Genomic DNA, 19,979 nt, shown 5'->3' with positions numbered 1-19,979 from the left:
AGTCCTCCCACTCCCTACCCCTTCCTCTTAGCAACTACAAGGCTATTATTCTCCATGTCCATAGGTTTTTTCTTTTCTGTGGAAATGTTCATTTGTGCCGTATGTTAGATTCCAGATATAAGTGATATCATATGATATTTGTCCTTCTCTTTCTGACTTCACTTTGTATGAGAGTCTCTAGTTCCATCCATGTTGGTGCAAATTGGCATCCTCTGACTTCAAACCAGGAGAATCATCTGCAATCACAGTAGCTCTTAATATTTAGTTTTGTTCAATGGTTGTGTTTTTGTTTTTTGGGTTTTTTTGTTTTTGGTTTTGGTTTTTTTTGTCTTTTTAGGGCCACACCCACGGCATATGGAGGTTCCCAGGCTAGGGGTCCAGTCGGATCTGTAGCTTCTGACCTACACCACAGCCATAGTAACGGGGGATCCCAGTCACATCTGCAACCTACAACACAGCTTACAGCAACGCTGGATCCTTAACCCACTCACTGAGCGAGGCCAGAGATCGAACCTGCGTTCTCATGGATGCTAGTCAGATTCATTTCCAATGAGCCACGACAGGAACTCCTTGATGGTTGTGTTTTAATAGTTCACTTTTTCAATAGATGATGCAATTACAGGATAGTACTGTTTTAGGTGATACGATTTTGATTCAAAAATCAAAAGGTAGGAGTTCCCGTTGTGGTGCAACAGAAACAAATCCAACTATGAGGTTGCAGGTTTGACTGCTGGCCTCTCTCATTGTGTTGGGGATCCAGTGTTGTCATGAGCTGTGGTGTAGGTCACATACATGGCTCGGAGCCCTCGAAGCTGTGGCTGTGGTGCAGGTGGGTAGCTTCGGCTCCAGTTCAGCCCCTAACCTGGGATCTTCCATATGCTGCTGGTGTGGTGCTAAAAAGCAAAAAAAAAAAAAAAATCAAAAGAATTTCCAGTTCCAGTAATTGTAGAAGCCTCGTGCTTTATGAAATGTGTGTGTGGGTCAGATTCCAAAGACCCCAGGGCAAGATGAACAGCTGGAGGCCTAAATGGCTGAGATAGTTGCTGCCTACTCCAGGCAGGAGCAAGTTCAGAAACTGACAGAGAAGCTTGTAAATGCCTTAGTTTTCCACTTAAACCTCAAAAGGGCCATAGCTTGGGAATAAAGAATGTGTTTCAGAAATAAGGGATTTTCACTAAGACTAAGGACAAATCAAAATACCTTTGCTCTGGCGTCCCTTGTGTCTCAGTGGGTTAAGGATCCAGCCTTGTCACTGCCGTGGCTTGGATGCTACTGTGGCCTGGGTTCAATCCCTGGCCTGGGAGCTTCTGCATGCTGCAGGTACAGTCAAAAATACCAATGGAAATAAAAACAAATAGGAGTTCCCGTCATGGCGCAGTGGAAACAAATCTGACTAGGAACCACGAGGTTGCAGGTTCGATCCCTGGCCTCACTCAGTGGGTTAGGATCCGGCGTTGCCATTAGCTGTGGTATAGGTCACCACACGGCTTGGATCCCAAGTTGCTGTGACTGAGGTGTACACTGGCAGCTGTAGCTCTGATTGGACCCCTAGCCTGGGAACCTCCATATGCCATGGGTGCGGCCCTAAAAAGAAAAAAAAAAAATTCTGGGGAAGATGTGGAGAAAAGGGGACCCTCCTACACTGTTAGTGGGGATGTAAATTTGTGCAGCCACTATAGAGAACGGTATGGAGGTTCCTTAAACTAAAAATAGAGTTGCCATGATACCTGCACTATCCTGAGCATATATATCTGGAGAAAACTATAAAAGATACAAGCACACCTATGTTCATAGCAGCACTTTTTTTTTTTTTTTTTTTTTTTTGGCTACACCCTAAGTTTGTGAAAGTTCCTGGGCCAGGGATCAAACCTGCGCCACAGCTGCAGCCCAAGCCACAACAGTGACAATGCCAGATCCTTAACCCTCTGAGCCACCAGGGAACTTCCTGGGGGGGGGTCTATTTTTATAGCTGGAATTACCTGCTCATTTAAATTTTAAAACATCAAATGGGAAATGATCACTATCTTTTTGGCCACATCTGAGGGTCGCAACATGGAGGCAGCTTTCTTCTCTTCCACTCCTTTGTATTCACTCCTTTGTATAAGAGCCTAGACTTCCTTTGAATGAATGATCTCATTTTCTTTCTTTTCTTTTCTTTTTTTTTTTTTTTTTTTTTTTTTTGGTCTTTTTTGTTGTTGTTGTTGTTGTTGCTATTTCTTGGGCCGCTCCCGCGGCATATGGAGTTTCCCAGGCTAGGGGTTGAATCGGAGCTGTAGCCACCGGCCTACGCCAGAGCCACGTCTGCAACCTACACCACAGCTCACGGCAACGCCGGATCGTTAACCCACTGAGCAAGGTCAGGGACCGAACCCACAACCTCATGGTTCCTAGTCGGATTCGTTAACCACTGCGCCACAACGGGAACTCCCTCTTTTCTTTTCTTTTTTCTTTCTTTTTTTTTTTTTTTTTGGTCTTTTTAGGGCCATACCTATGGCGTGTGGAAGTTTCCAGGCTAGGGGTCAAATCAGAGCTGTAGCTGCCAGTCTACACCACGGTGACGCCGGATCCTTAACCTACTGAGCAAGGCCAGGGATTGAACCCGCATCCTCATGGATACTAGTCGGGTTTGTTACTGCTGAGACAGGACCAAACTCCCTGATCTCACTTCATATCTCATTTCATCCTTGAAATAAATTCATCAAGGCAAGTCTGGTTACATTTCCAATTTACTGAACAGGGAAATCAATATGCAGAAAAGTAAGGGTTTTAAAAGAAAGTGATCTAATGGAAAAACATGTATTGTTGTGTATATTTTCATTTCTCAGAATTTTCCTTTTGTCACTTGCCCTTCGTGTGTCACATCTGAAAAAACCATTGAGTACTGCACGATTATAAAGATTTACTGCTGTGTTTTCTCCTAACAATTTAAGTTTTCACTCTACCTTGGTCTGTGATCTGAATGTTGGATGGGTCGCATCAATGAAGTGACCATGATCTTTCCTAGTGATTTTTGCTCAGTGTTCCACTGAAGAGCCATTTTCCTTATTCCAACCCTTTTCTTCTCATGTCAAATTGATTTATCCAGGAGTTCCCGTCATGGTGCAGTGGTTAACGATGAGGTTGCGGGTTCGATCCCTGCCCTTGCTCAGTGGGTTAAGGATCCGGTGTTGCTGTGAGGTGTGGTGTAGGTCACAGACGTGGCTTGGGTCCCGAGTTGCTGTGGCTCTGGCATAGGCTGGCAGCTACATCTCCGACCCCTAGCCTGGGAACCTCCATATGCCGTGGGAGCGGCCCAAGAAATAGCAAAAAGACCAAAAAAAAATTGATTTATCCAAGTAGTTCCTATTTTGATTTCTTAGATGTGAGGGGCTGGATGTGGATATAATAGGTATAATAAGTTATTTGTTTAACGAAGTTTTTATTGGGCAGCTACTGCGTGCTTTCTCAGTGCTGGAAAGAGAAAGTATAATTTTTGTCCTCAAGGAGCAGACATGCCCATCGGAGAATCACTGGCTTTTTTTTTTTTTCTTTCACAGCATATGGAGGTTCCCAGCTTAGGGGTCGAGTCAGAGCTGTAGCCACTGGCCTATGACACAACCATAGCAACATGGGATCCGAGCCATGTCTGCAAACTGCACCACAGCTCACAGCAAAGCTGGATCCCTGACCCACTGAACAAGGCCAGGGATGGAACTTACATCCTCATGGTTTTAGTCAGATTCGTTTCCACTGTGCTACGAAGGGAATGCCCGAGAATCACTGGCTTTTATTCATTCAGCATCTTGAAGTGCCAAGCACCATGTGAGTGACAAATTGCCTCTTTGTATTTATTTGTGGACAGGGAAGTGAGTACAGAGTGGGGCCCTTAGTCCAGCCTGAGATGTGGGGTGCAGCAAGGGTGGGGCTCCCTAGGGGCGGGGACAGAGTGGGTTTGGAGTGGAGGTGCTCTGGGAGGAAGGAAGAGGGCACAGACCCTCAGAGACCCACTGAAAACCCTTCAGAGGCCTCAGCCCCTGGAAGGGGAGGGCGGAGGAAGTCCGTTCCGGGCCAGGGGAGCTGGTGTCTCCCATGGGATCAGGGGCCCAGAACGTGAGTCTCTTTGGAAAAAATTTAAGATGTACAAGTGCAGGGCTTTCCTGAGGACATTCTGCAGGACACAGGTGCTTGGATGTTACTCAACTCCACATGGTAAAGTGGTCTTGAAAGAAAGTGCATCCAAGTGTGGGCTCAGGGCTGGGAGGCCCTTCCAGCAGGCAGGGGGCCAGGTGTTCCGAGAGAGGGTTTGGCCCTTTGGCAGCCTTTGGGGTAGTGGCCCGATGGGTAAAAGTCGGTGTGTGTGGGAGCTGAGGGGGTGGGCCTTTGGCGTAAGCTACCCTGAGGCTCCTGGAAGGGGAGAGGAAGCAGTGAGGAGAACCCCCAACTCCTGCCTGACCTCTGGGAGCCGGGCCACAACCTTTCTCTCAGATGTGTCCCAGGCCCCTGCCCTGTCCCCGCAGCTGCCAGGCATCATCCTGAGGTGTAACCGAGGGTGGGCATCAGGTCGGTCCACTAGCCTGTAAACTGCCTTCACCTGCCACGCTCGTTTTGTTTCTCTAAAAACCTGTGTTGGGTACGTAGCAAACAATCACTTTTGCCTGAGCTGTGCCTTCAGGAACTTGGCATCAGCTGTGTTCTGTTCAAGCTGAGCTGATGGAGTGTTTGGGACAACTGAGCACAGGGCAGGCTTGGGTGCCCACGGGCAGAAAGCCAAACCCAACAGTGGGGTTCGTGGCAAAGTAAGGGTGTTATTTGCAGGGCGCCAGGCAAAGGAGTCAGTGGCAAGCGTTGGACCGACTCCCACATGGTTTCAGACTTAGTAGGTTTAATTTTTTTGGCCATGTCCACAGCGTGTGGAAGTTCTCAGGCCAGGGATCAAACCTGCACCACAGCAGTGGCAATGCTGAATCCTTGATTGCTAGGGCAGCAGGGGATTCCGACTTAGTGGTTTATAAAGGGGCAGAACAGAGGAGCCAGGGTTAATCCCTGAGGCTGGGGGTCTATGTCTACAGTCTGTTAAGGCCACCCTGCCCTGGGAGATAACTCACAACAGCTGACATGATATTTACCACAAAGCCATGGCTCAGGGCACCTGACCTTCACTATTCCTTATTGATTTAGGCAAATATGATCCAACAGGTGGAGCTAGGACAGAAGGGGACCAGAGAGGAACAGGTGAGAGCAGAAACCTGGGTGCCAGTTGTGATTACAAACCAGTCATGGGATCACCCATGCTCAGACCCTGGGGCGGGCGGGCTGCCTCAGCGGTTTCTTATTTCTAGTCTCCTTTCCCCGCCCTCTCCAGCCTCAGCTTCATCCCATAAATCCCCCAGCCCTGGCCTTGGGTTGGCAGCTTCGCTCTGGAATGAAGCGTTCTTCTCATCGCAGCGTACAGCCTGATGACGATTCTGCCTCTGCTCTGTCCCCAGCCTTTTCTCAACTCTGCAGCCACAGCACTTGAACTAACTTGTGAAGGTAAGGTCCCTGTTGCCCTCTCTGCTCCCACTCTCTGGTGCCAGCCACCGAGCACCCTGGGTAACACAGCCCCCAAGGCCTGACCGTCAGACCCTGTTCACTCCTTGACCTTAGTGCCTGCTGCGTCCTTTTTCTGGAATCTGCACCACGAGGCTTCCTGTCACCAGCACAGCTGAGGGTGGCACACAGTAGGTGACTGTTTTCAGTTAACAGATGTGTGGGCCTTTTGTTTTTGCTTTTTTCTGGGGTCCGCCCTTGCAACATACGGAGGTTCCCAGGCTAGGGCTCAAATTGGAGCTACAGCTGCCAGCCTACACCACAGCCACAGCAATGCAGGATCTGAGCCGTGTCTGCGACCTACACCACAGCTTATGGCAACACCGGATCTTTAAGCTGCTGAGCAAGGTCTGGGATCAAACCTGCAACCTCATGGTTCCTAGTCGGATTCGTTTCACTGCTGAGCCATGATGGGAACTCCCTTTGCTTTTGACGGTGTTAACATTTTCAGGTGAAGATAAAAGAACACCAGAGAACCGGGTGGAGGGTGGGGTGTGGAGGATGAGAGGAGCCCTGGAGGTGGGGGTACCCAACCCTTGCAGGCAGGTGGCGTCTGAGGGGCGCTGCTAGGGGCACCATGGGAAACGGTGCCACTATCTGGCCCCAGACTGTTATCTCACAATCTGGTAACAAAAGCCAGGAATCTATGTGAACCTGTAGAAACCCCTATGTCCATGAAATTTAATTAAAAGGCTGGGTGCTCCTGGTGAGATGCCTGTGTGGGGCTAGTGAGTGAAGAATGCACGGCATGGCCCAGGGTTCCCGCTTTTCATGTTGAGTCTGACCCACCTGGTCAAGGCAGCCAGAGTTGTCTTCCTCATCATGGCCTTTTTCCCTGTTTATACCCACTGGGAAGGGGTCCCTGGGCAAGCGACGCTGGGTGCCTAGCGGCCATCTCTGAAGCCCCTGGGGGTGTGGGCCCCCCAGGGCAGAGCTTGGGCATGACACAACTCAGGACCAGGAACCAGTGTATTCAGATCCCTGGTTGCTTGCAGGTTTGGTTTGGTTTGGTTTTTGGTCACAGGCCTCAATGCCATTATTCTGAATTTACATCAAAACACAAAGCCCAAGAGTTCCCACTGTGGTGCAATGGGTTAAGGATCCAAGTTGCCACAGCTGGCCTGGTAATTTCCATATGCTGCTGGTGCAGCCAAAGAAGAAAAACAAAAACGAAACACACACACAACAAAACTCAACATTTATAATTTGAGAAGTTAAAAGCAAAGGCTTTTAAAAGTCTGGGGTCAAATGTTCTTGCTGGTGCGTCATCTGTAGAATGAAAGGCTGTGAAGTGCTGTGGGCATTTGGGACAGAGAACCTATAATCTTCGTGAACTTGGAACATTTAAATGTTACCAAAAAATTACTGTTTTTGAGTTCTTGATTTATTTATTTTTTTTGGTTTTTTTAAGGGTCACACCCACGGCATATGGAGGTTCCCAGGCCAGGGGTCCAATCGGAGCTGTAGCTGCTGATCTATGCCACAGCCATGCCAGATCTGAGCCGCGTCTGTGACCTACACCACAGCTCACGGCAACGCCGGATCCTTAATGCACTGAGTAAGGCCAGGGATCGAACCTGCAACCTCATGGTTCCTAGTTGGATTTGTTACCCACTGAGCCACAACGGGAACTCCCTTGAGTACTTGATTTTATTGAAGATACAAACAATGCTTGTGACCACCTTTGGCTGTAGACCACAAGCTGGCAGCCCGTGGGGCATGAGGGCCTTCGGGACCAAGGAGGTGGTGGCCCTGCTGACTTCAGTGGCCTGGGGGACGGAGGGGAGCTGCAGGCAGGACCCTGACCACCAAGCCTCTGTACTCCTGGAGGCCTCTTCTCAAAAGCAGGTGTGTGGCCCAGTTGGGAACTGCTGGGAGAACGTGAAGAATTGGCCCTTCTTTTAAAATCAGGCATTGGGGAACCCTCCCCTATTTTCTCAGGACTCTCTTTTAGGACCTGAGTCCTCCCCTAGAGGCCGGGCACCCATCCTGGAGTCACACTGTCCACTTCAAGGACTGTGGATAGAGGCCAAAGGCCCTCCAGGTACGCCTGACGCCCAACCTCCACCCATTAAACAACCCATTAAAAGAAAGGGCTCTCCCTGCAGGGCCTCTGGCTGTGTGGGGAGGCCCACTGCCCTCAACCTGCCCAGCCTGGATGGCCCATGCCTTTCAGGCTTCTTCCAGATGGTTCCAAGGCTGCAGTTCAGCATCCCCTGGAAGCGTGGCTGGCCTATGGTCAGAGCTGGTGCAGTTTGCCCCGTTCAGTCAGCAGCGTCATGGCCACGGCATAGAGGACATAGCCCAGCACGAGGAGCAGGGCACAGAGCAGGGGCCCCACGCAGAACAGGGAGGCCACGAAGAAAGCCAGCAGCAGGGTCAGCAGAGTCCGGTAGCTGCCCAGGAAGCGCAGGCTGAGGCGGGGGCCCCGTGCTCGGTTGGCCGCACGCCCCCGGCCCACGGGGCTCAGCAGGCGCCTGCCAGATAGCCCGGGCTCCAGGAGGTGGTAGCGACAGAAGCTGCCGAGGAAGTCAGCCCTTGAGCACAGGGCTGCCATCTGGCCTGCGAACTAGAGCACAGACAGGCCGCTCTCAGGGCGCTTGGGGTGAGGGTGGGGGCCTTCCAACCCCCTCCCTCCTCCCTCCCCACCTCACCCACCCTGTGGTTGATGGCCGAGGACAGCCTGAAGAGCAGGCGGACCAGGCTGGCAATCTCATAGCTCCGGATGGGCTGCAGCTCCGAGTCCCCCTGGTACTCAATGTCAAAGCGGCGCAGTCCATTGATGATCTAGAAGCAGCAGGAGGTGAGGCCTGGGGGGCCTGGGCCCCGCCCGAGAGCCCAGCTGGGATGTGGGCCTCACCTGGTACCGGCCCAGGGGCGTGAGGATGAGTCCGTCCTCACCCACGACGCAGTCTGGGAGCTGCTTCTTCCCGTTCTCATCCTGTGCTGTCCCCAAGGCAAGTGTGAGCTGCGCGAGCTGGGCCTCGCTGAGCTGTGGGGAGAGACCGCCTAGGTCAGCTGCCCAGGGAGGGAGGTTTTCTCCCTACAGCTTCGGGCAGCAGGGGACCCCACCCCAGGCCCAGCGGGAGGTGGCAGGGCTGGGGGCCAGGCATACCCGGAACACCTGGCACAGGTACTCCAGCGCCTTCTCGAGGTACTCATCTGTCTTACGGACACTGTCCTGCCCCATCTCGTCCAGGTCATTGCCAGGGTAAGAGCCGTTGGTGTCCGTGGGGTAGAAGCCCAACCATGACAGAAAGGGACGGCCAGCCGTGCTCTCCCCGTACTGGTCAGAGAGCGACTTGGCCGTCTGCTTGGCCTGTGTGATGAGCTGGGCCAGGCGCAGGACCTGCGGGTGGGCGGCCAGGTCAGCTGTACCCTGCCACCAACAGTCCTGGGGCAGCCCCGGCAGAGCCACCTACAGCTTCCCCAGGGTAAGTTTTTTGTTTGTTTTGGCGGGGGGTTCTTTTTAGGGCCACAGTTGCTGCACAAGGTTGTTTCCAGGGGTCAAATCAGAGCTGTAGCCACTGGCCTACACCACAGTCACAGCAACACCACAGATCTGAGCCACATCTGCAATCTACACCACAGCTCACGTCAATGCTGGATCCTTAACCCACTGATTGAGGCCAGGGACTGAACCTGCATCCCCACAGATACTATTTCTGCTGAGCCACGACGGGAACTCCCCAGAGTGAGTTTTGAGGACTGAGATGCAGTTTCTAACAGATGCTACCTCTACTTTTATGAGACGAGATTAGCCTTCCCTGAAGAAGACGAGAACCGCGTGTGGCAACACCTGTGCCCCCTCGGCCCCAATGCACTCACCAGTGCCCGGACCTCGGGCCCGAACATAGGGGTGTACTTGCAGTCCTGGCCCTCCAGGCTGTACACGTGGCTCTTCACCTTGAAGGAGGCGTCGGTGACGGCCGGTGGCCACGACGACAGGAAGCTGCCAGTGAACGTGGGTGCCGTGAAGAGCCGGTGCTGGCGGTGAGGGATGACGAGCTCTGGTTCCAGGAACAGCTGCTCGCCTGGAAGGCAGGGCCTGAGGCTGGCTTCAACTCCCAGGGTGACCGTGACCCAGCTCCTAAGCTCTGGGCCCCTGGTCTGCAGGAAGGCCACTTGCCTTGGAAAACAGAGCCCTACCCCACAGCTGCTACGTGGAGCACATGACAGGGAGCCAGGGACCGACAGGGCCTCACCTCGCTGGATCATCTCCGCCAGGTTGGGCTGCGCGAAGACCTTGGCCACACGGAACACCATGAGTGCGTTCTTAGGGCTGACCAGGTCAGTGCGCAGTGCTCGGCTCAGGAAGCCCAGGAAGAGCTTGGTATAGATGAGCAGGTTCTCCTGCACAAAGGGTGCCCTGTGGACAGGGCCGGCATCAGGGCCCTGCTGTCCCAGCTCCACCCTGGCCGCCACCTAGTGCAGGCATCACAAATGGCTGAGGGACAGGGGTTATCAGGAGAAGTCAGGACAGGGACCCTGAGGGGGGGGGGCGCTGCGGGAGGGCCATCAAGGAGGGGAGGGATGGAACTGAGATGCAGGGCTGTGGGCCACTCTGTGTGACAAGATGTGCAAAGGAACAGGATGAAGGCACCCACTGTTTCTGAGGCTGAAGAGACACAGCAGGGTGAGAAGGGGAGGCTGTGGCACAGGGAGGCTGCAGGACCTGGGGGCTGTCCTCCTGTCCTCACCATCTCTCCGACACGCCACGGGCCTGGCTGTCACTGCTCAGGGCCTGCTTCTCAGGTGCGTACCTCCAGGGCTGCAGGTAGCTCAGCCACATCTCTAGGACCTGGAGGATGGAAGCCCAAGGGCTGGTGAGCAGGGGCTGGGGGGAGGCGGGTCCAATCACCTGGTATGCTTCTCCCCTCTGCCCCCACCCCCCAGCCCCATGAGGCTGGGAACCCGCCCTGTGTGGACAGCTGGGGTCAAGGTCAGGACCGGCAGAACCTTCAAAGAGGCAGCACAGCATGGGGGCCATCAAGGTCTCCTCTTGCTTGTCCGCCCCCAGGACCTCCCTCCCTCACCAAGGCATCCAGAGGCCAAGGTGATGGGGTGATGCTCACAGCTCTGAATGACGCATCCAGGGGCCAGTGGCCAAAGCAGTGCTGCAGGAAGAGGTAGAGCTTCTGCTGGACAAACCTTGGGACAGCGGCCCTGCAGGGAGAGGGAGTCACCTCACAGGGGAGCCCAGGTAGCCATCTGTCCCCTGGGGGCCAGGCCTCCTGTTCTTAGCCCCAAGATTCAGAGAAGTTAGGGAATGTCCCAAGGACACACAGCATGTATGGCTGATCCAGAATAGCTCCTGTGTGTACCTCAGCCTGGCTCATGCCCGTGTCACCCACTTTGCCAGCCTGAGAGTCCGAGTCAGCACTGGCCCTTCACCTGCCTGGGGGTTGGGGTGAGGGTGAGCCACTGGGGACGGAGGGGCAGCAAGATGGGGTCTCTCCCTAGCCAGCCTGAGAAACAACCGGGTGGCCCCAGGTACCTCTGAGGCCAGGGTGGGGTGAAGCGACAAACCCAGGAGTGTCAAGGCACCCGCCACCCACCACTGGCACCCACCGCTTGAACTCCTCCAGGGGGCTGGCGGCGTGGGAGTGGGCGGAGGGTGAGGCCTGCTCAGGCCTCAGGCTGTTGGAGAAGGCGTGCAGGTGCTTCAGCAGCAGCCGCACAGCCAGCACATGCTCCTCGCTGGGCATGAAGGATTCCTGGGGGTGAGGGCACATTAGCACCAGGCACCTTGGCTGGGACCTCCCCCCCCAGCCCCGTGCATGCAGCACCAGGGACAGTGAGTGCTTCCTTGCAAACCTCAACCCTTTGTGGCACCTCTGGGAGCCATGGCTGCCCGTCTGGGTCCACAGGGACCAGAATCGGGGTGGGTCAAGGCCTGCATCCCACCGTGGTGTGCAGACCGCTCCTGGCTCCGCTCCTCTTCCCAGGTGAATTCCCCCGCCCACTGCCAAACCACTGAGACAGAACACCCTGGATTCTGCAAACTCCACATAGATTCATAAAGTCCAGGAAGCCTTGTGTTGGCCGCCCAGTGATGGCACAGGGGACGCACGGGAAGGGCTCTTGGCAGCCTCACCCAGGGTGAGCACACAGGAAGCCAGGCGCTGAACAGCCCCTGGCTGCCCAGGGCACTGTCCACTTGGGTCTCCCTGGCAACACCCCCCACTATGGCCATGCCTGGAAGGAACTACGGTGGGAGGTAACTTCTGCTTGTGTCTATTTTTAGGTCCTTGTGCAACAAGCCTGTAGTGTTTGGGGGAAGATGAGGGGCAGTGTTTCAATAGTACTGAGAAAACTCAGGGCATCATGGGCACCAGCCTGTGACTCCCCTCTGGGAGCCACACCCCCTACCCCATGCTCCATGTTGGAGGCTGGGCACCCTGCCACCTGGCTGGCAGCCACACAGGAGCTCCCCTGACTCTTCACTCTATGGCTGTCAAATCGAACTGCTGTTCCTCTGCTCCTCCCTCATCTGAGCCAAATGCCCACAGGAGCCTCTGGTCACTCACCCTACCCCAGGACACTCTTACTGTGCCTGGCTGCCCACTGCCGAGGTGAAGGCAGGGACCCCGCTCTCAGCTGGGTGAGGCCCTCCCCAACACAGGCTGGAGCAGCACCCAATTCCACACTCCGCCCGCCAGGCCAGCCCCTCTGGAATGTTCTCTTTCCTCCCAAGGAGGCTCTGCTTCTGCGCAGGAACCAGGCAGGCATGGAGCATGATTTCTCATCTGTGCTCAAATTCAAGTTCAGTGGTATGTACCCCCGACCCCTGGGTGATGTGGACAGAGCTCGGCTCCAGGCACACGTCTGTGCCCAGACCTCCCAGAGGTCCTGCCAGCAAGCATTGAACTTCATGACCTCTGTGGCCCCAGACTCCATCTCCCTGACCTGAAATCTGTCGCTGGTCACGTCTGCCTAAGTACAGTGCAATTGCCGTGGGGTCACCACCCACGAGTCCACAAGGGGCTGGGCTTGCATAAGGCCAGGCCCCAGCTCCTCCCAGCCCCTCTACCTTATGCCCGGGCTAGGCTGGTGCCCCACCCATGAGCCCCGGGCCCAGCGTGTCCTCCATGAGTTCCCAAGGCCTGTACGTCAAAGGCCACACTATCCCGGCCCCAGGAACCAGAGCGAAGAAGACCCTACAACACCCCGGAACTTGTGACACCCTGGCGGGCACGGGGCCTGGTCAGGCAGGCTCAGTGACCCCACAGCCAGCAGGGGCCCCTGCCTCATTCCCAGACATGCGGCTGCATACCCCGAACCCGGGCCCAGGCTGCAGGGCCTGGCTCTTCATCACGCCCGCCGGCCCCCCGCTTTACCACTGTGCGGACGTGAGCTCCGTGGCTTACACCACGGGGGCAGGGGTGAAGGGAACAAGAGAGAGCGGCCAGTACTTGGTGGGCGTGGAGGGCCTGGAGGCTGGGTTGGGCAGGGCTGTGGAGGGCGCTGCAGACACTGAGCCGGTAGTGCAGAACCTCCAGCTGAGAGACAACAGCAGAGAAACCGGCGGGGTGGGGGTGGGGGTGGGGGGTGGGAGAGGGAGAGAAAGAAGCAAGTGAGGAGCCCAGGAGTGAGGAGGAAAAAACAAAACAAAAACGAAAGCGAGTCAGTGCCAATCCCAACAACCCAGCCCAGCAGCCTCAGGCCAGTGAGACGCCGACCACCCTCTCAGCTCCTCTGCAACCTGCAGGTCCTCTGCTTGCCGAGGGAGGGAGGACAGACTCTCAAGGTCACCTGGGAGGCCCCTCCAGCTTCCTGAGGTCAGCAGGTGTCTGCAGCCTGCAGTGCTGGTCAGCAGGCTCAGAAAAGAAACTTTAGAGAAGCCAGCTCCAGACGTGGCCTCTCTGTCCAGGAGAGAACGGTATGTATCTACCGTGCTTCCCTTGGTCCCAAGGACTTTATCAAGATAAGATGTGCTTGACCGTAGGTGTAGAAGACACAGTTGGTGTCCCATCCTGGAAGGTTCTCTGCACGGGAGCTGCTTCCCAAAGGCAGCACCGGGCGAGCCAGGCTCAGGCCACAGGCCCGGTGTCCTGGAAATGGTTAAAGGTGGTGCCAGCGCTCACTGGCCTTAGTTCTGGGAAGACCAGCTTCAGCCTCACCAGGACCAACCCCCTCTCAATACAGAGCCTCTCACCTGCCCCAGAACCCTCAAGCGTCTGCCCCCGGCCCTGCACACCCAGAGGTGGCTGGAACCCTGAGGCTGGGACGCCAGGGAGGTCAACTGAGACAGCTCTCCACCTGCCCCCATGCCCCACGCCCTGGGGCAAGCACAGCCAGAGCCGACTTGGCATGCATTCCCGCCCAAGCTCCATGCTTTGTGTGGGAGACAGGCATAGCCAGAGACATGCCCGGGGCTGGGGCAGGAAGGGGCACGGCCAGGAGGTGGCCCTTCTTGCCTTCCTCCTGGCTCAGCTGTTTGCTCAGTGAGGAATCAGGGTGCCCACAGTCCCCCATTGGGTCCCAGCCCTGGCCTGAGGGGGCACAGGGCTGTGGCTGTGCTTCCTGCCCACTGGCTCCTCAAGGAGCCCTGCTCAGGGTGCAGTGAGCCGAGGCCCCTGGAGCAAGGGTGCATCTGGACGCAGCCCAGCCTCGGCTACACCGAGTGGCCCCAGGGCTATGCAGGGCCAGCAAAGGCTTTTATGTGGTACACGGCCAGCCTGGAGACACGGCAGTAGCCGCTTTTCCTAGCTTCCCACACACCTGCTTTCTCAGGTTTGGTTTTTCTGCCTCAACAGGAGGAAAAGGACAGAACGTCTCTGGGTGCCTGGTGGGGCCCTCTCAGTTCCCACTCCAGTCACCTGAGGCAGTTCTCGCCTTCCTGCAGCCTGGCCCAGAGGATGCGACTGTGGAGAGGAGGGGAAGGCCCTGTCTGGGCCGACTCAGAGCCCCCTCCAGGTGACAGTCAATCTCTGGCTGGCAGAGCTACTGCTCGAGACCGAAGTGGCCTCTGCGAGACCAAGCCACTCAGGTGGCCAGCTCCGGCTGCTGAGCATGGCGGGAACATGCAGTGAGTCCCCCTCTGCAAGCTGTGCGCAGGAGGGAGTCCCTCCTGTGTGGGCGCCTCTCAGTTTAGGAACAGCAGTGGGGGCTGTGCCCAGTCCCTGTGTAGAGCTGAGTGCCAGGGCTGCAGGACTGGTGGCACAGAGGGAAGGTTACAGGCCACTGTCTCAGTTTCACCCACAGATTCTCATTCCAAAGCAAACCCTTAAGGACTCTGTCTGGAAGTGGCAAAAGCTAAGTCTAAGGAGCAACCTGATACATTGCCTGCCTCTCACTAATGGGACAGAACTGCCCTGCCCAGTGAGCTGAAACCCAGAGGGTGCCAGGGACTCTACACCTCTGCACAAGTGAGCCACCTGGCAGGCAAGGGAAAAAGAAGTGAGGAAGGGGAGACAGGCACATGCAGGAGGGTGCCAGACCCCACCCATCACCACGAGGGCCGAAGCCACCAATGTGGGTGGGGCCTGCGGGTCTAGGGCAGCTGGAAGTGCTGTGATGGTGGCGGGAACAGGTTCAGATGTGACGCCCAGAGGCATCTGTGGCTCCCAGGGCCCAGAGCACCAGCACCATGACCCCAGCTGCCAGGAAGGAGCTTTGCCAGTAGCCTGGGATGGCCCTCAAACGCAGGCCTCCAGCCGTCGGGGTGCAAGCCCAGCACAGAGCCCAGCACAGGTGCCAGTCAGCATCAGAGGGAGCGAGATGCCAGGAGGCTTTCCCACCAGCCAGCCCCTGAAGCTAACCAACAGCAAGGACAAGCAGCAGGCTGGCCAGACCCACCAGGGCCAAAGCAGGACGTGGGAAGAAAAGGCTGTGGCAACATACCTTGGCATGAGGGGACTGCATTTTTTGGTACATCTCCAAAGAATAATGATGAAGCCACATTTCAACGAAAACCTATAAAAGAGCATTCGCTGGTCAGAAGACTTCTGACAAGGCCATCAGGACCATTCAGCAAGGGAAGCGTAGTCTTTTCAGCAAATGCTGCCCGGAAAACCAGACACCACACACAAATGAACACACTTACCTACACCATAAACAAGAAACAACTCAAAATGGACCAAAGACCTAAATACAAGTGCTAAAATCATACAACTCTTAAAAACGGATGAATGATTCATGACACTGGACGTGGTAACAACGTTTTGTTTGTTTTTCAAAGGCTGCACCTGTGGCATAAGGAAATCCCCAGACTAGGGGTCGAATCAGAGCTGCAGGTGCAGCCACAGCAACACCACATCCAAGCCGAATCTGTGACTACACCGCAGCTTGCAGCAATGCTGGATCCTTAACCCACTGAGTGAGGCCAGGGCTCAAACCCACGTCCTCATGGACACTATGTTGGGTCCTTAGCCTGTTGAGCTGAGCCATAATGGGAACGCCTGATCTTTTAGAAAGGAACGAGAAAGGAAGCAAGTTGGACTTCATGAAAATTAAAGACTTGTGCATCAAAAGACACTATATACATAGTAAAAAAAGCCCACAAAATGGGTGGAAAATATTTGCAAATCACATATCTGATGAGTAATTAACATCCAAAATATATAAAGAACACCTAGAACTGTACAAGAAAACATCTCAAATCAAAAATGGGCAAAGGGGAAGTTCCCATTATGGCTCAGTGGTTAACAAACCTGACTCACATCCATGAGGATGTGGGTTCGATCTCTGGCCTTGCTCAGTGGGTTAAGGATCCAGCATTGCTGTGAGCTGTGCTGCAGGTCGCAGTCATGGCTCAGAACGTGCGTTGCTGGGCTGTGGTGTAGGCCAGTGGCTACAGCTCCGATTGGACCCCTAGCCTGGGAACCTCCATATGCTGTGAGTATGGCCTTAGAAAGACAGAAAAAAAGGTGGGGGGGGGGGCGCAAAGGGGAGTTCCTGTCATGGCTCAGGAAAAATGAATCTGACTAGTATCCATGAGGATGCAGGTTCAATCCCTGGCCTTGCTCAGTGGGTTAAAGATCTGCTGTTGCTGTGAGCTGTGATGTAGGTCACAGATACGGCTTGGATCTGGTGTTGATGTGGCTGTGGCTATAGCTCTGATTTGATCCCTGGCCTGGGAACCTCCATATGCCACCAGTGTGACCCTAAAAAGACTATAAAAAAATTAAGGGCAAAGAGTTCCTGCTGTGACACTGGGCAGTGGGTTAAGGATCCGGTGTTGCTGCAGCTGTGGCTGGGATTCAATTCCCGGCCCAGGAACTTTCTCAGCTGCAAGGGAGGCTGGGAAAAAAAAAACAAAAAATAAAAAGGGCAAAAAAAAAAAAAAAAAAAAAAAAAAAGCGAAGATACACACATGGCCAATGAGGATGTGAAACGCTGCTCAACACCACATCCAGGGGGCAGAGGAAGTCCCAATCACAATGATTAGTGTTGGCTTCAGTCAAAGAACCAGAACATAACAAGAGTTCCCAGGATGTGGACAACTGGAACTCTTGTACGCTGCTGGTGGGGTGAAAAATGGTACAGCTGCTGTGAACATCAGCACAGCAGTTACCCAGGAAATTAAACAGTATCACTTATGGCTCAGCAATCAATCCCACTTCTAAATGGAAAGCAGGGCCTTAAAGAGATGCCTGCACCCCCATGTTCACTGTGGTTACTCATAATTGCCAGGGTGGAGGCACCCAAGGGTCCATCAGATGAAGAGATAAACAAAACGTGGTCACACACACAGGAGGACAGCTTTACAAAGGGAGGAAATTCTCACACCTGCTATAATGTGGAGAAGCCTTGAAGACACTATGCTAAGTGAGAAGTACTGTGTGGTTCCACTTAAGAGTCACCTAGAGGAGGAATTAGATTCAGATTGGGAGAACAAAGGAGAACAGTGGTTGCCAGGGGCTGGTAGGAGAGCGTGATGCTGTTTGACAAGTATAGTTTCAGTCTTAGGTGCCAGAAAAGTTCTGGGAGCCCATGACAAGGATACAAATATGCTTAACACTACTGAACCGTATGCTTTAAAATGGTTAAGACTTAGGTTTTATGTTAAGTATGTTTTACAGTTCAAAAAAAAAAAAAAAAAAAAATCATCAGAATCCCGTCTTATCCACACTCCAGCCTTTCTACAAGCTATGCTGTGGTTACCCACTCAGCCCCAGAATCCAGTCAAAACCAGCAGAATCTCTCCAAGGTGGGCTCAGAAGAGACAGGCAGGCCTGGGGGCTGCATCAGGCACACCAGAGGCTGCCACCTCCATGGGGGCCCCTGGCACAGAAGGGACAAGGGCCTGCCAACAAGGCGAGGCCCCTCCATTCAGTGTCCTAAAACCACTGCTGCAGCAGTGTTTACCATCTGACAATGACACAGGAAGCCTCGCCAGCACTAGGGGCGTGGTCAGAGGCAGAGTGGGGTGGGCAGAAGTCTATGGGAGCTCCTGGAAACTGAAAGGCTGGCCAGTGATGGTGTCACTGTGAGAAAAATAACTCTATGGACACAGGGTCCTGTGGTGGAAACATGGCCAGTGACATACAGATGGGCAAACTCCTCCTCGTCTCCTCTAAACGTCACAGCAGAAAAGACACTAGCAACTGAGAGCTGCCCAGACCCAGGGGCAGTCCTGAGGCCTCAGCTTGGGGTGGGAGGCGCTGGGCAGTTTACCTGGAACAGAAGCAGAGAAGAGGCCCTCACCTGGAGCAGCGTCTCTGACCTCCAGATCTCGTGGGAGGCAGGGTCGGCATTCACGGATGTCTGATGGGAGACATGTCGCTTCAGGAGGCTGGTGTGGTGCAGGCCGTAGGATGCAAAAGGCATGGCTGGAGTCCTGAGGAGACACAGCAACAGGTCTCCGTCAGGGGTTCCCAAGGGCATAACTAGGGGCAGGCTGGACCTCAAACTCAGACAGCAGGGATGAGGCAACCTGAGGAGCCACCTGGGACCCCCCAAGCCGGTGCTGCTATGTGTGAAGAACAAAAGTTGGCAGTAACAAGGCTCATGGGTGCCCCCAACAACAATGCTGCCCAACCTGTGCCTGATCCTGGGGAAACACCTGAGAGACCAGGTCTGGTGTACTCTGCCCACACCTGGGCTATGGCCGTTCCCGACTGAAGGGCAGCAGATGAGTGCCTGTGGGGAGGGGCCTTGCATGGATCCTGGATATGTTACAAACCCAAGTAGGGGAGCTGGTGAAACCCAAGTGGGGTCTGGGGAGATGCTGGCCTGGCAGCAACTGATTTACACAGAACAGCTGTGGCTATGGAGATGCATGTACTTTCAGAAAACATTGTGGGACTATTCCAAAAAACTGTAGAAGAAATACTCCCAAACTCATTCTATGAGGCTATTGCCATGATACCAAAACCAGACAAAGGTACCACAAAAAAGGAAAATTATAGGCCAACATCACTGATGAAGATAGATGCAAAAATCCTCAACAAAATACTAGCAAACTGAATTCAACAATATATTATAAGATTGTACATCATGATCAAGAGGGGTTTATCCCAGGGATACAAGGATTCTTCAATATCTGCAAATCAATCAGTGTGATACACTACATTAACAAACTGAAGAATAAAAACCATATGATCCTCTTAATAGAGACAGAAAAAGCTTCTGACCAAGTCTAACACCCATTTCTGATAAAAATCCTCCAGAAAGTGGGCTTAGAAGTAACCTACCTAGACATAATAAAGGCTATATATGGCAAACCCACAGCTAACATCATTCTCAATGGTGGAAAGCTGAAAGAATTTCTCCTGAGACCAGGAACAAGACGAGGATGTCTGCTCTCCCCACTACTATTCAACATAGTTTTGGAAGTCCTAGCCACCGCAATCAGAGAAGAAAAAGAAATAAAAGGAATCCAAATTGGGAGTTCCCGTCGTGGCGCAGTGGTTAACGAATCCGACTAGGAACCATGAGGTTGCGGGTTCGGTCCCTGCCCTTGCTCAGTGGGTTAACGATCCGGCGTTGCCGTGAGCTGTGGTGTAGGTTGCAGATGTGGCTCGGATCCTGCGTTGCTGTGGCTCTGGCGTAGGCTGGCAGCTACAGCTCCGATTCGACCCCTAGCCTGGGAACCTCCATATGCCGCAGGAGCGGCCCAAAGAAATAGCAAAAAAAAAAAAAAAAGGAATCCAAATTGTAAAGGAAGAAGTAAAACTACCACTGTTTGCAGATGACATGATACTATACCTAGAAAATCCTAAAGATGCTACCAGAAAACTGTTAGAGGTCATCAATGAATTTGGCAAAGTCACAGGATACAAAATTAATACGCAGAAATCAACTGCATGTCTATATACTAATAATGAAAGGTCAGAAAGAGAGATTATAACACTTACCATCATTTCAAAGAGAATAAAATATTTGGGAATAAATCTACTTAAAGAGACAAAAGACCTGTACTCTGAAAACTATAAGATGCTAATGAAAGAAATCAAAGATGACAC

The 19,979-nt window shown here is 53.7% G+C and overlaps 1 protein-coding gene and 2 long non-coding RNA genes across 7 annotated transcripts in view; 2 read left to right on the top strand and 1 right to left on the bottom strand.

The window, feature by feature from the left end:
• On the top strand, nt 3,264-5,841 carry LOC106505569. The gene is made up of 3 exons (XR_001300119.2): nt 3,264-5,211; nt 5,342-5,511; nt 5,626-5,841. It is a non-coding gene; the product is annotated as an uncharacterized LOC106505569 (long non-coding RNA).
• The window catches only part of SMPD4 (sphingomyelin phosphodiesterase 4), a 25,868-nt gene continuing 12,638 nt past the window's right edge, over nt 6,750-19,979 (bottom strand). Inside the window, exons 9-21 of one of the 5 annotated variants that reach the window (XR_001300099.2) lie at nt 18,190-18,352; nt 15,415-15,486; nt 12,984-13,070; nt 11,140-11,285; nt 10,644-10,734; nt 10,269-10,369; nt 9,774-9,937; nt 9,397-9,602; nt 8,684-8,917; nt 8,429-8,560; nt 8,227-8,355; nt 7,738-8,137; nt 6,750-7,436 (exon numbers count right to left, since the gene is read on the bottom strand). Coding sequence is in view for 4 of the 5 variants with exons in the window: in XM_013981430.2 (XP_013836884.1) it covers nt 7,808-8,137; nt 8,227-8,355; nt 8,429-8,560; nt 8,684-8,917; nt 9,397-9,602; nt 9,774-9,937; nt 10,269-10,369; nt 10,644-10,734; nt 11,140-11,285; nt 12,984-13,070; nt 15,415-15,486; nt 18,190-18,352 (1,855 nt within the window). In the remaining variant the exon portion in view is untranslated. Of the gene's footprint in view, nt 8,138-8,226; nt 8,356-8,428; nt 8,561-8,683; nt 8,918-9,396; nt 9,603-9,773; nt 9,938-10,268; nt 10,370-10,643; nt 10,735-11,139; nt 11,286-12,983; nt 13,071-15,414; nt 15,487-18,189; nt 18,353-19,979 lie in introns of all 5 variants that reach the window. The other 4 variants (XM_013981430.2, XM_001929588.6, XM_013981435.2 and 1 more) reach the window with 4 other exon arrangements.
• Nucleotides 11,347-13,593, top strand: LOC106505566. Its single transcript, XR_002338718.1, has 3 exons — nt 11,347-11,670; nt 12,266-12,341; nt 13,280-13,593. It is a non-coding gene; the product is annotated as an uncharacterized LOC106505566 (long non-coding RNA).

The sequence above is a fragment of the Sus scrofa genome, chromosome 14, assembly GCF_000003025.6.
Source record: "Sus scrofa isolate TJ Tabasco breed Duroc chromosome 14, Sscrofa11.1, whole genome shotgun sequence".
Classification (NCBI taxonomy): Eukaryota; Metazoa; Chordata; class Mammalia; order Artiodactyla; family Suidae; genus Sus; species Sus scrofa.
This window is presented reverse-complemented; position numbering and strand designations above follow the sequence as displayed.